The following is a 14,873-nucleotide window of genomic DNA, read 5'->3' on the forward strand; positions in this document are numbered from 1 at the left end:
CCTTCAGTATTAATATGAACTCATTTGGCCCACCTAGATTCCCTTCAGCTCCCTGTCTCTTTTCTAATTCCTACCTTTTCCTTCAACTCAGCCATACCTCCAGAAAGAGTCACACACATTCACTGTGCACTTCCTTCTCACTTGTAAAACTTCAGCCCATTCATGCTGTTTAAGCTGATCTAGATAGGTTTACCAATCACACACACACACACACACACACACACACACACACACACACACACAGCTCCTATTGGTAAATAACACTAGATATTTTCCAGTATTATCTTTCTTGATCATTTTTATCTTTCTCTAAACATTTTCCACCAACCTTGTTCTCTAAATGAATATTAGCATCTCTCCCCATCCTTGCCCATGGCATAGCTGCCTCCTCCTTTGGTAATCATTAGACTCCCTTGCCCACTGACAGGGGCTGCTGTGTTTTCCTTCCCATCCACAGATAATCTATAAAGAGAAATCTCAGTCTTCTTCCTCCTTCTTCCAGGTACACCTGAGCCTCGTGTAGCCTAAGACTTCAACCACTATTTCTCATCTTCAAAAACTGTTATATTGACTTTAAACAAACCCATGTGGTGCTGTTCATTTTCCTCTGAATTATTTATCTTCCTCCCTTCCACAAGTTTTTCTGCTTCCATTGCTTCCCCGGGTAGTTCTCAGTGGTGGCTATACGCTTTTGTATTAAACAAAATAATATATCCAGCTGATTTCTCAGAGAACTTGAGCCTAATATTGACAAGTTATTAATTTTTTTAAAGAACCCAGAATTATATGAAAATATTCTGACTTCTAAGCTTGGTAGCACAATTTTTTTTTTCAGTATGCGTATCTGAACTCCCAATGCAGGCTATCAATTTGCACCATGGGTCTAGGGCATTGGACAACAGTGAACATGACTTCTGCGTCCTCCTGGATATTTAAAAGGACTATTGCTATTAGCTCATCAAGGGTGTGACTTAATTTTCCTGCATACGAAGAAACAATGCACCACGTTCCTTTAATAGTTGTTTCTTCGTTATTATTCATTCTAATGATTGGCAAACCACTGGTCTCATTCTTAGTTTCTGTTGCAGACCTGCTCCTGGAGTTTCCCGGATGCTGGGTGCCGGCTATCCTTCGTATTTTGTTTCAAAGCTTGTTTCACGATACCCTAGGTGCATCCTGCTTATGCCAGGCACTGTCCTTCACACTCTTGCATGGCTTTATCACCAGTTTTATGTTCTGGCATCACTCGTCTACAGCCTAGAGCCCTGGTGAACAGAAAACGGTTTCACTGTCTAAACAACATGAGGCCTGGTCCAGGGTTGTGTCTTCCTCATTATAACATCTCCCTCACATCAGAGTGATGGAGGTGATGATGGTTGTAATATAATTATGTGTTTATTCATTCAAATATAAAAGGTTGTGAAAACTACCACAGCAAACCTGGGTGCTTGGTACAAAGAAGATAAAACGCAACCCTTACTCTTAAGGCAAATGAAGCAAACGACAACAGTTTTAATGTGGCTTGAGTTGCTCAGGGTGGCAAACATTTTCACAGCACAGGAAGTGGCCCAAGTGGTCAAGGAGAACACAGGTTCTGAGGCGGAACTATCATTTTCCAAGTTACCAGCTAGTTTTAGGTACACTGCTTAATGACCGAGTGGCCTGCTGTTGTCTCATATGTGAAATGGGGAGGGGGAATAGATAAACCTACCCCACCGGATTATTATGGATAGGGAGTTAATTACATCTGTAAAATGCTTACAGTCCACCATAAAGCAAACAGTAAACTTAGGTTTCCTGTAGCAATTGCAGAAGTTACACTCAAGCTTGGTGTCCGGAGACAGATAAGAGACAGAACTGGGAAGGCTTTTCTCAGCTCCTTGATAAAGTCCTGGAGATTTCCAGAACAATTCTCCAGGCGATTTCTATGCCCTAGATACTAGACATTTCAGTGTAAAGAAACAGAGGGTAGAAATGTAGGCTGAAAATTTCCCAGACTGTAAGCGCGGGTTCAAAGTCAAAGTGGGCTTCTGGAAGTATGAAGAATTCAAGGTTAAAAAAAAAAGAAAAAAGAAAAAGAAAAGGAAAAAAAAAAAATTCAAGGTGACAGAGAAAAGGGTGAGAATTAAAGAGACAGCAAGAAAAGGAAGTGAGTGTGTGATGTCAGCCTACCACACTGTAGCACTTTAGGTTTATTCCACAGCATGGAATTGAATAATGCTTTAGCAGGGCAGTAATGTGACCAGATATGTGTTGCTACCGTCACCTGTCAACCTAAACTTCTTGAGTAGCCTTGCCTCAAAACATAAGATGGAGGGGGCAATTTTCTGTGCCAACCCAAGCCATTTAATGTTAGGGATAAAAACACAAACTAAGCAGTGAAAAATTTTTGCACACTTCCAGAAAAGAAAAAAAAAAAAAAAAAAGAACACCTTGATTTGGGACACTGGGTATGTTATCACAAGGAGATACTTTATAAGTACATGGAGGCTCTTTGAGTGACAGCCAACACTGGCTTGGCCCTTGTGGATCTTTCTCATATTGTTTGTGTGTTTTCTCAATTCATTTAACTAACACACATTTATTATGTTAGACACTACCTTAATTGTTGGGAGTCAACGAAGAATACAAAAGTCTAGGTGCCCAGGAGTCTCTGAGCTAAGTGAAATACTTGAAGATAAAATAATTGAAACAAAAAATGAGGCAGGTTAAGAAAAGCTGAGGTGTCCGTTCACCAAAGAATTAAGGGATTAAGGAGCCACCTTGAGGATGCTTTCAGGTGAATCAACAGAACTGTCAAGCCCTTTTAAAGCACAGCTTATAAATTAGCGGGACCAAGTCCTTTCTCTGTACCACGGTCACAGCTGTAGCAACCCGATTCACAGATGTGAATGTATATATAACATGAGATTTATTAAACTTCCTTTTAACAGTGTGGTGTGGAGAGTGCTGGAAATTAGTCTCGTATTTCCACAACAATCTTAGGGTTTGGAGACTGAGGGAGTGTGTCTGTGGGGGTGTGTTTAATAGCATCTCCTAGCTTGGAACACTGCCCACCAGGGTTCTGTTCTTACAACCTGCCCCAATAGCAGCCCAAACTGCCAGTAACCTTTTTTCCCCCCTGTCACAAAAACAAGCCAAACCTAAGACAACCTACCATCAGGGAGTGGTGTCCTTGGTGATTTTTTTCACCATAGTTCTGCTTCCAAGGGAAGAATGCCACCTACCGAATCATTCACACCAGCAGCCCAGCTCTGCAAAATGCAAGCACTACTTAACCCTGATCTGCTCCAAATGCTCTCTGATGATTATTTAGTTTATAAAAAAAATCACTATTTGGGCTGACAGGAAGTTAGGCTCTGAGCGCTGGGATATCTGATAAATGCTTCCACATATTGTCGCCTTCTTGATAGCTACTATGCCAAGTTTCAACCTCCTCTCTGCCTGCATTTTTCTTTTAATTACCCTCGCTCCTTCAGAATGCCAGGTCCCTTCATCCTGCAGAAGCCGGTGGTGCAAACATGCAAGGTGGCTTGCCCACGCTTGCCGCTCTGACTGCAAAAGCCACCGGCCAGGAATTTACCCACACAGGCTTAGCTTGCAAGCGTTCGAGATTGCACCCGAGGTCGGGCCATGCCACTAGGGCTTCCAAATTTGTCTAGCTCGGTCTCCAGGCCTCGGGCGGGGGACAGGAGTGGGGGTCTCCTCCGCAGTCTGGAAAATCAAGGCGAGGAGAGGCAGGCAGCCCCTGCAACGTCTCCAAGAGAGCAGCAGTCACTGCGGCTCCCGCGCTGCAGCTGCGCGGGAAGGATCGCTGGCGGGAGCGAGCGGCCAGGCGCGCGGAGCTGCACCAGAGGCCGTGGCGCGTGGCGCGTGGCGCGCGGCAGCGACAGCTCCGGACCCCTCTGGACCTGAGACGCCTCTCCAGGTCAGTCGATCCTGCAGCGCCAAGTGCGGAAAGCTTGCTCGCGGCCGCGCGCACGGACGGCGCTGGGAGGGCGGCGGGGGCGGGCCCGGGCGCGGAGGGGCGGGGCGGGGCTGTGCTGACGGGCAGCCGCCGGGAGAGCTTGCAAGCCCAAGCAGAGTGCTGCGAACGGGGCGAGCGCGGGGAGCGCGGCGCGGGCGGCGGTCCATGGCCCCGACGGGAGGCGCGCCGCCCGCACCCGCAGCTCGGCGTCCGGCCTGAGCGGACCGCGCCGTGCAGCTATCCGGTCCTAGGTTTGGGATTGGCTTGCAGATCTTCTTCATGGAAGCGATGTCTCCGCAGCAGGATGCTCTAGGGGGGCAGCCGGGGCGCTCCTCCTCGCTGACAGGGATGTCTCGCCTCGCGGGAGGCCCTGGCACCAAGAAGGTGAGGACGCCAAGCGGGGGGTCCCCATGGGCGCGCGCCTTCCACGCATGCCGGGCGCCAAAAGGGGTTAACGGCCTCCGCGTGGGGCGGGAGGAGTGGACGCCTCCCGGAATCCCCCGCTGTCTTCTCCATTGGGAATCCCTTTCGGAGAAACCCCTTGCCTCGCCTCCACCTCTAACTAGGGGAGTGCCTCCTCGCAGACCCCCTAGGTGGCCTTGACCCGGCAGCCTTAGGAAGGTAGGCAGCCCGGGGTGTGTGGGGAACGATGCGCCCAACCAGGCCGACAGGGGGTGTTGGAGATGGGTGTCGTGGGCCACACTGCGGGACCCGGAGGTTCTGCTCGGCCTAGATCTAGGCGGGATGGCGGCGGGTGGGCAGCTTCCGGAGGTCTCAGCGGGGCGTGGGGGATTTGGCCCAGAGCCACCTCCTGAGAGGGGACCCTGCGGGGCCTGTGGGGGCGTCGCCCTTGTTCCCTGCCACCCAGAGGACCCAGGAGGGCAACTACTTGTAGCGTTTGGTTGTGATTGACTGGTCCGCGCTATAGCAGGAGGATTTCGAGGGAGGTCAGGTGTCTGCAATAGGTCCTTGACTAAGTGCACGTGGACGGCTAGCTTCTGAGCTCCTGGGAATTGATTTGGGTGTTCCTGTAGCCATGTCTGCCTCCCTCCTTCCTCCAGCACAAAACCTTCCGATATTTGGCCATATTTGTTCCTTACGGTGGTTCTGCCTTTTCCAGCTTCTCTGGAAACAAGTTGGGGATGAGAGATCATTCTAGCTCTTTCCTAATAAATAATGTGAAAACGTCGCATTACTATAATTAGAGACTCAGGGAATACACCGGCTCCCTGAATGTCCGGATTTTATGGCCTTCCATTAATCTTCCCACTAGGATGGTGGGTTGGCTAGAGGTCAAAGAAGAGAGGTGACATCTGTATAGAAATGCATGTGAGCTCCCAAGGACCCTGGACCTCTCGCAGAGCAGAGCTAGCTATCTATGGGTGTCAGTGAACTTGATGTATGGGCAGTATTGGCAGTAGTGGCGGCTCAGCCTTTGATGTATGGAGGCTGATGTTTGTCCTTGTGGAGGTTTTTCCCCCTTCAGAGATGGAGTGTGCGTGTGTGTGTGTGTGTGTGTGTGTGTGTGTGTGTGTGTGTGTAAAATCCAGTTTTTCCCAAGTAAAAGGTGAAATTGCCAGGATGTCGGTCCCAATTTAGGATAGTAAATGAACATTAAGCAATTGGCATAGATTTAAAGCGTTTTGTTTTGTAAACCTAAGGAGCTGGAAAGAATCAAGCATTTGTTTTCTACAAGAGTGTGGCCCCTCCCCCAGGCTGATTATGTATGCTGGCAAGGGGCGGGCGGAGAGGAGGGGCTATTAGAGTGACTTTATCATTTTCAAGCGGCACCTGTCCTGTAACTGAAGGGTGGTTGTGCCCTTTCCCCTGTGCTCTTTCCTCTCAGCGCAGCCACCCTTTCTACGACGGTGCCCTTCGTTATAAAACATAAAAGGCCAGTACTTTGCCACACTAATCTCCACTTCCCCAAGATCGTTGAGAAAATTAAATGAATGAATGATGGCACATAGGCACGATAAGTGTTGGCACTTAGTGCACATTCCCCCCCCCCCCGTGGTTGCAATTCACAACACTTGTGTCCCGGGTTGCTCAAGCCCATAATCTAGGATGGGTTTTCAGCACCTTTCCTCACTCTGCAGCAGCCAATCCATCAGAAGAGCTAGTATCCTTCCAAAGTGTCTAAAATGTCTGTCTCCACTACCATGCCCACTACTGCCACTGCAGGCCATGCTTTCCTGTAGCCATCCCTAACTGGTGCCTTTGCAGAAACTTTCCTTCTGACGTCTTTCGCGTCTTTCTGTGACCCCGGTTCTGCATTTAGCAGCGCCAGAATGGTTTGGTTTGGTTTGATTTGGTTTGGTTTTGAGTCTATGATGATGTTCACTTGCTTACAATTCTGAAGGAGATTCATCCTTGTATGCATAGTAACTTTTTTACCCTCCCCCTTTTTGTATGTTCTCCAGCCTCAGGGGCCTTCGTTATTATACACCAAGTCAGATGCGTTCCTGTTTGGAGGCACTGGTGTTAATTCCCGTTATGTCTGCCCACAGAGCTGCTACCTCTCATGCCCTGCAAATCTTGAGTCTTCCTGGAGGTCTCTCCCTCTCCTCACCCTGTAAACAGAAGCCACTTCCAGGCATGCCCTGTGCCTGCTGCTTTATTTATCGGTTGTCTTAGCACTGTACTTGGCATTTCCTCTTTTACTTGCTTCTTTCCATAGCCTGCATCCTTCCCGGCTGAGTCCTCAAGGCTAGAGCGGGGCCTGCTATGTGTTAGATGTTTCATAAGCGTGCCTTGGGTTATGTAAAGCAAAGAATAGCAGTGTGGCCTCTGTCCTTAGAATTTACCAGTTAGAGAAGGATTGCCAGGCATTAAAGGGACACGGAGTAAATACTCTAGGTTTGCAGGCCGTATGGTCTCTGCTTAATTCCTCCACGACAGCTCCAAGTCAGCATAGACAGTATATGAGTGAGTGGGCTTGACTGTGCTCCCGTAGGATTTTGTTTATAAAAGCATGTGGTGGAGGCCAGTGAAATGGCCACAAAATTGTCCTCTGACCTCTATGTTCATAGCACAGGCGTGTATGCATATGTGTGTGTGTGTGTGTGCACACGCGCACACACACACACACACACACACACACACACACACACCAGGTACAACATACACACATGCAATACATACTCTGTAGTTTCCTGCCCCTGATCTGGAGCAGTGCTTTTGAGTGCGAACTGGTCACATGATGAGGCTTGGTCCTCAGTGTCTAGCTCAGTAGCCAGTAACCACTTGAGCCCGTTCAGCTCCTGCAGTGTGGCCGGCACACTGAAGGCTCCAACAGCCCCTCCCCTTGAAGTTTAACTGATAGACAATAACCTCACATACTTAGAATTTACAAATCTAAGGTTTGATGTATGTGTGCACTTAGAAAAATGCGCATATTCCCAAGAAATCACCCATCTTCTTTATGCCATGGATCGTGTGCATTTTGAGCTTATATAAATGAAATCTGATTTTTATGCTTGTATTTGCCTTTCTTTCACTACTAGATAATGATTTTATATCTGTCCATGCTTATTTGTATGTGTTAGTGCCTTTCATTGCTGAGTTGTGCAGATTGACTATCTTAACCTGGGAGTTTCAGATTCTGATTTATTTAGTTATCCAAAATGAGATGCCTTGTGGGTGGCATCTGAGCCTCAATATAAAATTCATCCACATCTCTTACATGCCTCACATGCATAATCTAAAGATCATTTTTGTTCATTGCTTTCAGTGCATCTGTGCTTGGACCTCAACCCATCCCAGGAGATGTGGCATAGAACGATCTTCTTGCGTTTCATATCAGCAGTCAGAAAGTCTGAAGCAGTTTGGGATGCTGGGGTTGGGAACTCTGGGCGGTCCCACTGTGGTGCACTTATCCATGCGTCTTGCACTAAGATTGCTTCTGCTTCTCGGCCAGTAGAAGGGAGGCTGCTGACAGCCTTCACACACAACTCTGCAGGGATCTATGATCTCTTGGGGGTAAAATTTTAGGCACGGGATGACGAGGTTGTATTTAGCCACATACTTGACTTTTTGAGAAATGTGTCGCTCTATTCTGACGTGGTTTTGGATAACCCAGTTCCACGGGTGCTCACCAATGCTGGCTATCGTCTCCCTTTGGGTTATAGTCGTCCTAGAGGGTGTGATGTCGTAGTGTCTCTTCACCTAGACTTGTGCCTCCCCAGTGATCTGGAGTATCTCCTCGTGCACTTACTTACCATCCACACATTATCACTGGTCAACTATCTGTTTAAATATCTTGCCAGCTCCTATCGGGTTGTTAGCTTTTTTTATTACTGAGGTTTGAGAGAACTTTATGCATTCTGGCTTGAAATCCTTTATTGGGTATGTGACAGTCAAGGTATTTTTCTCTGTCTGTGACCTGTGTTTTTACTCCTTTGGCCTTGTTTTTCTAAGAAGAAGTGTTCTTCATTTGGTGAAGTCTAACCTGCTTTTCTTCTTTAATTTGACTTCATTGTAATTAACTTGAACTTAATTTAAATTTATATAGCGGTGTCTATTCAGTGGCTACACTATTGGGCAGTAGGTTTAAAGGGAGAGCTCAAAAACAGTAATAGAACAATTATTAAGTGGTGTTGGTAAATGGTTCGTTAAAACTCAGTCCTGATTTGAACAAATTCGGGTATGCAGATGGGCCATTCTGCACTGGGCTGTGACAGGGAAGGCCTGTTTAAACTGCCCTTTGACTCTGTAAAAGGGAAGAAAAAAACTCTTACCAAAAAAAAGGGGGTGAGGTTCAGAAAGTGGGGGCAGCATGGAACCTAGAAGTCCCAGGGTGGGTTTGTCTGAGCAGCTGGCCTGTAGAGATGCTCTCTGAGAAGTCAGTCCGCTTACTGTATAGCTTCCTTTATTATTTTCACATTAAGAATGACCTAGCTGGATAGCGTGCCTTTATTTGCTACTCACAAGATTTGATGCTTTACAGAGAAAAATCTAGTCCACCCCAGAAGGGGGAGTTCTTGCTGTTAGGGGTCTTCAGAAGAACTTACAGTAAACTTGTGCAGCAGTCCCTCGAATAGGACTCTCATATGCACTTGCAGCGTACAGATAGCAATTTAAATTCCTCTGGAATAATGTGTTCTTGGGGGATGTCCATATTTGTCCTTCCCAGTCCTGGCACAGTGGGAGCCCATATTGGAGCCATGTTGATGTTCAGAATGATTAGTGTCAGAATCCATCATTCTGACCCTTTGCCTTCACCTAATAATTTAAAACTATGTAATGTGGTGGGGGCTAATGGGATAGGAAAGAGATTTATAGGCTTAGAAAACCACTCAAAGTAAAATAATTTTAAAATAGCTCTAGCAACTCAAACGTAACATCTTCTGTCATGAACTCTACTGTCCTCTCTTTCTGCATCTCTGTGTCCAAATTTGTTTATAGCATTTGCTGGTGGAACACAACTACCACCATCACCACCACACCACCATCACCACCACACCACCATCACCACCATACCACCATCACCACCACACCACCATCACCACCATACCACCATCACCACCATACCACCATCACCACCATACCACCATCACCACCATACCACCATCACTACCATACCATTGTCACCACCATACCATTGTCACCACCACACCACCATCACCACCATACCATTGTCACCACCACACCACCACGAACACCACCATTACCACCATCACCACCACCACTACTACCACCACCACCACCATACTACCATCACTACCATCACCACTACCACTACCACCAGTACTACCACCACCACCACCACCACCATCACCACCATCACCACCACACCATCACACCATCATCACCACCATCACCAGCACACAACCATCACCACCACCACTATTACCACCACCACCACCAACAACAACAACAACAATAACACCACACCACCATCACCCCCACACCACCACCAACACCATTACCACCACTCCACTACCTCACCACTATCATCACTATCACACTACCATCACCACCACCACACCACCATCACCACAACCACTACCACCACCATACCACCACCACCACCATCACCACCACACCACCACCAATACCGCTATCACCAGCACACAGCCATCATCACCACTACTACCACCATCACCACCACCATCACCACCACACCACCACACCACCAACAACACCACCATCACCAGCATGCAACCATCACCACCGTCACCAGCAACATCACGACCACACCAACAACAACAACAACACCACACCACCATCACCACCACACCAACAACAACACCATCACCACCACTACACCACCTCACCACTATCATCACCACCACACTACCATCACCACCACCACACCATCACCACCACCACCACCACCACCACCACCACCACCACCTCCATCACCTCTGGCCAAGAGTTGACTACTTTAGCCAAGCGTATGTGTGGTACTCAGTCTTTAATGAAATGCCTTAATAATAAAGCTTCAGTTTTACTCTTAGTACTGAGAAAAATAGCCCATGTTTAAAATTATGTCCTTACTGAGCCCTTCTCTGGTGCTATTCACAGAGTAAACGGCATAAAACAAAGTAGGAAAGATTGTTTTGTCACAGTCACAGTGGCCCCTAACTAATATTAGGTGAGCATTGACTGATGGTGACCACTGAGGCGACGGTCTTGTCATTTTTGGTACCTCACTAGGTTTTGTGCCTTGATGCCTGCTGCTTTCTGCCCTTTAGCAGTTTCACAGAAGGAAGGCAGGTACATTTTAGGTACTCTTCAGCCCGGCTGAATGTCCATTCTGATAGCTCAGCCGTACCTGCTGTGGGAATGCTTGGCATATGCTACATGCACATAGACTCAGAACTATATTTTGCAGTTCTGTTTAGATGTGCCGACACCTTGTGTCTCGGATAAATCTGCTGCAGAAAATACTGTGTGAGAAATGTCACTGAAAGTTGCATCAGCAAACTTAGAAGTCTTGAGTCTTGAGTTTAAAAAAAAAAAATCCAGGGGTGATTCTTCAAATGTGCACCCAATACTGCATTCTAACATAGAAAAAAAAATTAACTTTTCATGGCTCCAAACTTTCAAGTTGGAACAAAATAAGTCAGTTATAAAATGAGGCATCATCTTTTATCATAGGATCTGTCATAGGTCCGGGTGCTAGGGGTGTCCACACAGCTGTGCAGCAAGCTCTCACCCCCTGAGCAGTCTCCCCAGTCCCAGTTAGTTAAACTTGAAGACTGAGTCTCACAGATGAAAATGGGCACTTATAACCCACAGACTGAAAGCCCATGACCCATAGGCACCCACAGAGTTTGCGCTGTTGCTGTTATTAATTTTGAAATGAGGACTGCAGTGAGGCCATGCTTACTTCAGAGACTTCCACATTCCCTTGGGTTATGGGCTGGCGGAGTCTGCAAGACAAACAGCAGCACATTTGGCAACTGAAGAAGAGCAAGAAAGCTGGCAATGAGTCCATAAATGAGGAGCCTTAATTCTTTCATGACTCTTGACCTTGTTGGGTTGTATTGAACTTTTTTTTTTCTGTTTTGTAACTGCATTGCATGTCTGCACCACACACAACTTACTGGAGACATGTATATACACAAGTTGCATTTGTTTTCAACCTTTGTGGCCACTAACATTTATTACTAACTATTAAGTACTACCAAAAGTAGCTGTATATAGTTAGGCAGATGGACATGCATCATGTCACATATCTAATGCTTTGAGAACATATATATGTGTACATATATACCTATGTGTATACACACACATATATAATTTTATTAGTGAAGTGTCTTGAAATACGCCCACCCTCCTATCTCCAGAGATCTGATAAAACACATCTGAAATAAACTTGTACCATAGGAAAAGTTTGCTTTCCTGCTGTTCCTGTTGTGTCTCTTGTGTTTAAGATTAGAATTCTATGAGTCCGGCAGGTTTAAAATGCTTAAGGGGAGCAGGGTGTCTATGGCAGTCACAACTCTAATAGTTGTCTGCAACTGGAGTAGGGTAGTGTTTAGTTTTTGTTCTTGTATGTGAGGCTCTGCCACGATTTGGGGGACAGGGAAAGCAGAAAGGGTCACACGGACTTCTGCTTTCCGCACGAATGGTGCTTGTAGGCAACAGCTCAGGCCGGTTTATTTTTAAATTTCGTCTCAGCCTTATTTTCTCCAGGACAAGTTTAGATTAGAACTATGCAGCCAGCAGCAGAGGCAGCCCCATCAGCAGTGCATGTCAATGGTGAGCTGAACAGCCCTGACCTAATTTTGACAGACACCTGTCACACGGCATAACTGGACGTAAAAGCTGTTTTTAGATGTCTGGTCACTCAAGAGGACTCTGAGAATGGAAGGTATGTATTCCCACATCAGCTCACATATCAAGATCTGGAAAACCGAACTTCTCCACAGCCTGCCCTTTCTTCATTCACCTGGGGACCCTGTTTACAGCAAGCTACGGCCTAACCTGACCTTGGATAACAACACTACTGGATTGGTACCATATATAAATCCAGACAAACCCTGTTCCTGTTGATCATAATGCCTTTTTCCCCCTGAGTGTGGAAAAATGAAAGACTGAATTATAAGGCAGAGCTGCCCAGGCATCGCAATGCATCTTATGCCTTTAGGCCCTTGGCCCTCAGACAGGCGGCTGTTGAGATAGCCAGTATGTGCTTACTGTAGAGTGTTATCACTGTGTAAGTAACACTGTTTTGTGTTGACCATGATGCGCAGAACCGCAGCAGAAGCCTGCTCTGTAAGGCAAAGAGCCCCGATGGTTGACCTGTGTACTTGAGTGCTGCTGAGAGGGACTCTCGCTTGGACAAAAGCTAAAACCAGTAGCTTTGATGGAGACCACACAGTCCAGCTAGTTCAAAACCCCACCGTGATGACAGGACAGAATGCATTGTGGGTAGAGATGGAGGCAGAGGAACAAGGAATGTGCAAAGGACACTGTGAGGTCCTCTCACTTTTTCACAAACACTACTGTAAGTCTTGTGTGTGTGCCCCAATATCACGGTACTTTTCAGCTCAGGGATCTCTTATATATACACACAGAGAGAGAGATAGGACCAGGGATTAGGTCTGTTTTGGAGAGAATCTGAAAAATTATGTCATCGAAGTAGGTCCCAGATTTAAGGCCCAATATCTGCTAGCCTAGCAGATTACTCTTTACATTACATGGGCTCTTGTGTCTGTTGTTGTATCTCTGAGTAACAATTGTTTTGTGGAAAGAACAAAGCCAAGAGTAAAATGATTTCTATCTTACTGCCAGGAAGAATGCTAATCTGCTCACAGTGGTCTTTACTGTGATGTTTGGTTGCACTCAGTCCTCAGACTGGTTCTGGATGGGGCGGGCGGCTTGTGGATAGGTAGACTATTATACTGGGCACAGGCTGAACCGACAATGGCTGGAAGCAGCAATTTACCCAGTGGTCAAAGCCTTGTTGTGATAGTGGGATCCAGAAGCAAGGCGCGAGGTTAAAAATAATTCTTTTCCCGCTGCAGAGCCAATGTTTTTGAACTATAATTGTGCCGTGGCTTGAGTATGTCTCCACAAATAAATACTGCAGGCATGCAGGGAGCGAGAGATAGCACACTCCCTACCCGGGCTGCACTGACTAGCCACAAAAGGATTAAGTAGGCAAAGTGGAGTGAGCTAGTTTGTGAATTTGATCCAATGTTTTTCTGGCTGTGAATATCTGCCGTTCTTTAAGATATTCCCCCAGGTCTCTCATTTTAGTGTTACTCTTGTTTGCTTTAAATGCCCAAGGATGATGATAGCACCATTTTTGTGAAGTTTGAAACGTTTGAATTTTTATCTCTAAACAGACCATGAAAAATTATAGTTCACCCCTGACTGAAACCTTTCATCCTATGCCTTTCTTTTGAAAATATTTATTTTCCGTTTACTTACTGGGAAAGCTAAGAATGCCAGACTTGGATCTGGATGTGAGGTGAATGAAACGTAGCACTTGGTTGACATGAAATTAAAATTCTAATGAGAACCTATATGTAGACTTTAAATAGACAGGGCTTTCTCTAAAGACCTTAAAAAAAAAAAAAACACACCATGGAAACTCACTATTATAGAAGCCTCTTTAAGCATAAACGTAAGCATTGTAGAAAAGAGTTTAAGTGGAGTTAGCCTATGTAGCACAGTGATTCTCCCGGACAGCGTAGGCTATCAAATTAAAAGCATAGTGCCAGACATGTGGTCCCCTTTTATGAGTTGTTGATCAGTAAGGTCCTATAGACACCCTCCCCCCCCACCCCCGCAAAAAAGTTACATGCTATCACTGTTGATCTTGGTTACCTTCCAGAATTTGGTGGTGAGAGCTTGTTGCCAAAGTCACTGCATTCCTGAGTCGGAGACTATGGAAGAGTAAAGCTCACAATGCTGGCAGGTGCTCCATACACCACAGAAAAGAAAAGTCATCATCGGTTGTGCCCAGCTGTGAGCCTCGTGGGCTACAGTGATGACTGGCCTACTAGTGAAACTGTGGCAGGAACGTTATGGGAGCAACCAACCATTATTTTCTGATTAAATGTAAGGCCTGCCCCGCCCCCAAATTAAACTCACGCCTGTTTTTGTTTTTGTTTTTTTTGTTTTTTTTTAACTCTCCCAAGAACTTGTGAGTGGTAAGTTATTGTTCTGCTAAACAGACATAGTATCGGACTGTCTTCCAAGTAGTTACCCTTATACCAACAAGTTAGTGCAAGTCTCAGCCCTGGTCAGGGAACCTTCTCTCTGCAGGAATGGCACCTAGTGCAGAGGCCTCCTGGTGGTCAACGTGCACAGAATGAGAGACTGGAGTAGCCAGCCCAGAGTGGGACATGTGTATAACACCCTCTTCCTCCTCAGGCACCGTCTCAGGAGAGGGCAAGGAAAGATTCTAAGAGCCAGAGATGGTGGGTGGGTGGGTGGATGGATG

The 14,873-nt window shown here is 46.4% G+C and overlaps 1 protein-coding gene across 1 annotated transcript in view; it reads left to right on the forward strand.

The window, feature by feature from the left end:
* The first annotated feature begins 4,127 nt into the window (after positions 1 to 4,127).
* Arhgap20 (Rho GTPase activating protein 20) overlaps positions 4,128 to 14,873 on the forward strand; it is a 75,416-nt gene continuing 64,670 nt past the window's right edge. The window contains exon 1 of the mRNA XM_051156441.1: positions 4,128 to 4,351. Coding sequence (XP_051012398.1) covers positions 4,247 to 4,351 — 105 coding nt within the window. The 5' untranslated portion in view covers positions 4,128 to 4,246. The remainder of the gene's footprint in view (positions 4,352 to 14,873) is intronic.

The sequence above is a fragment of the Acomys russatus genome, chromosome 14 (genome assembly GCF_903995435.1).
Source record: "Acomys russatus chromosome 14, mAcoRus1.1, whole genome shotgun sequence".
In the NCBI taxonomy this organism is placed as follows: domain Eukaryota; kingdom Metazoa; phylum Chordata; class Mammalia; order Rodentia; family Muridae; genus Acomys; species Acomys russatus.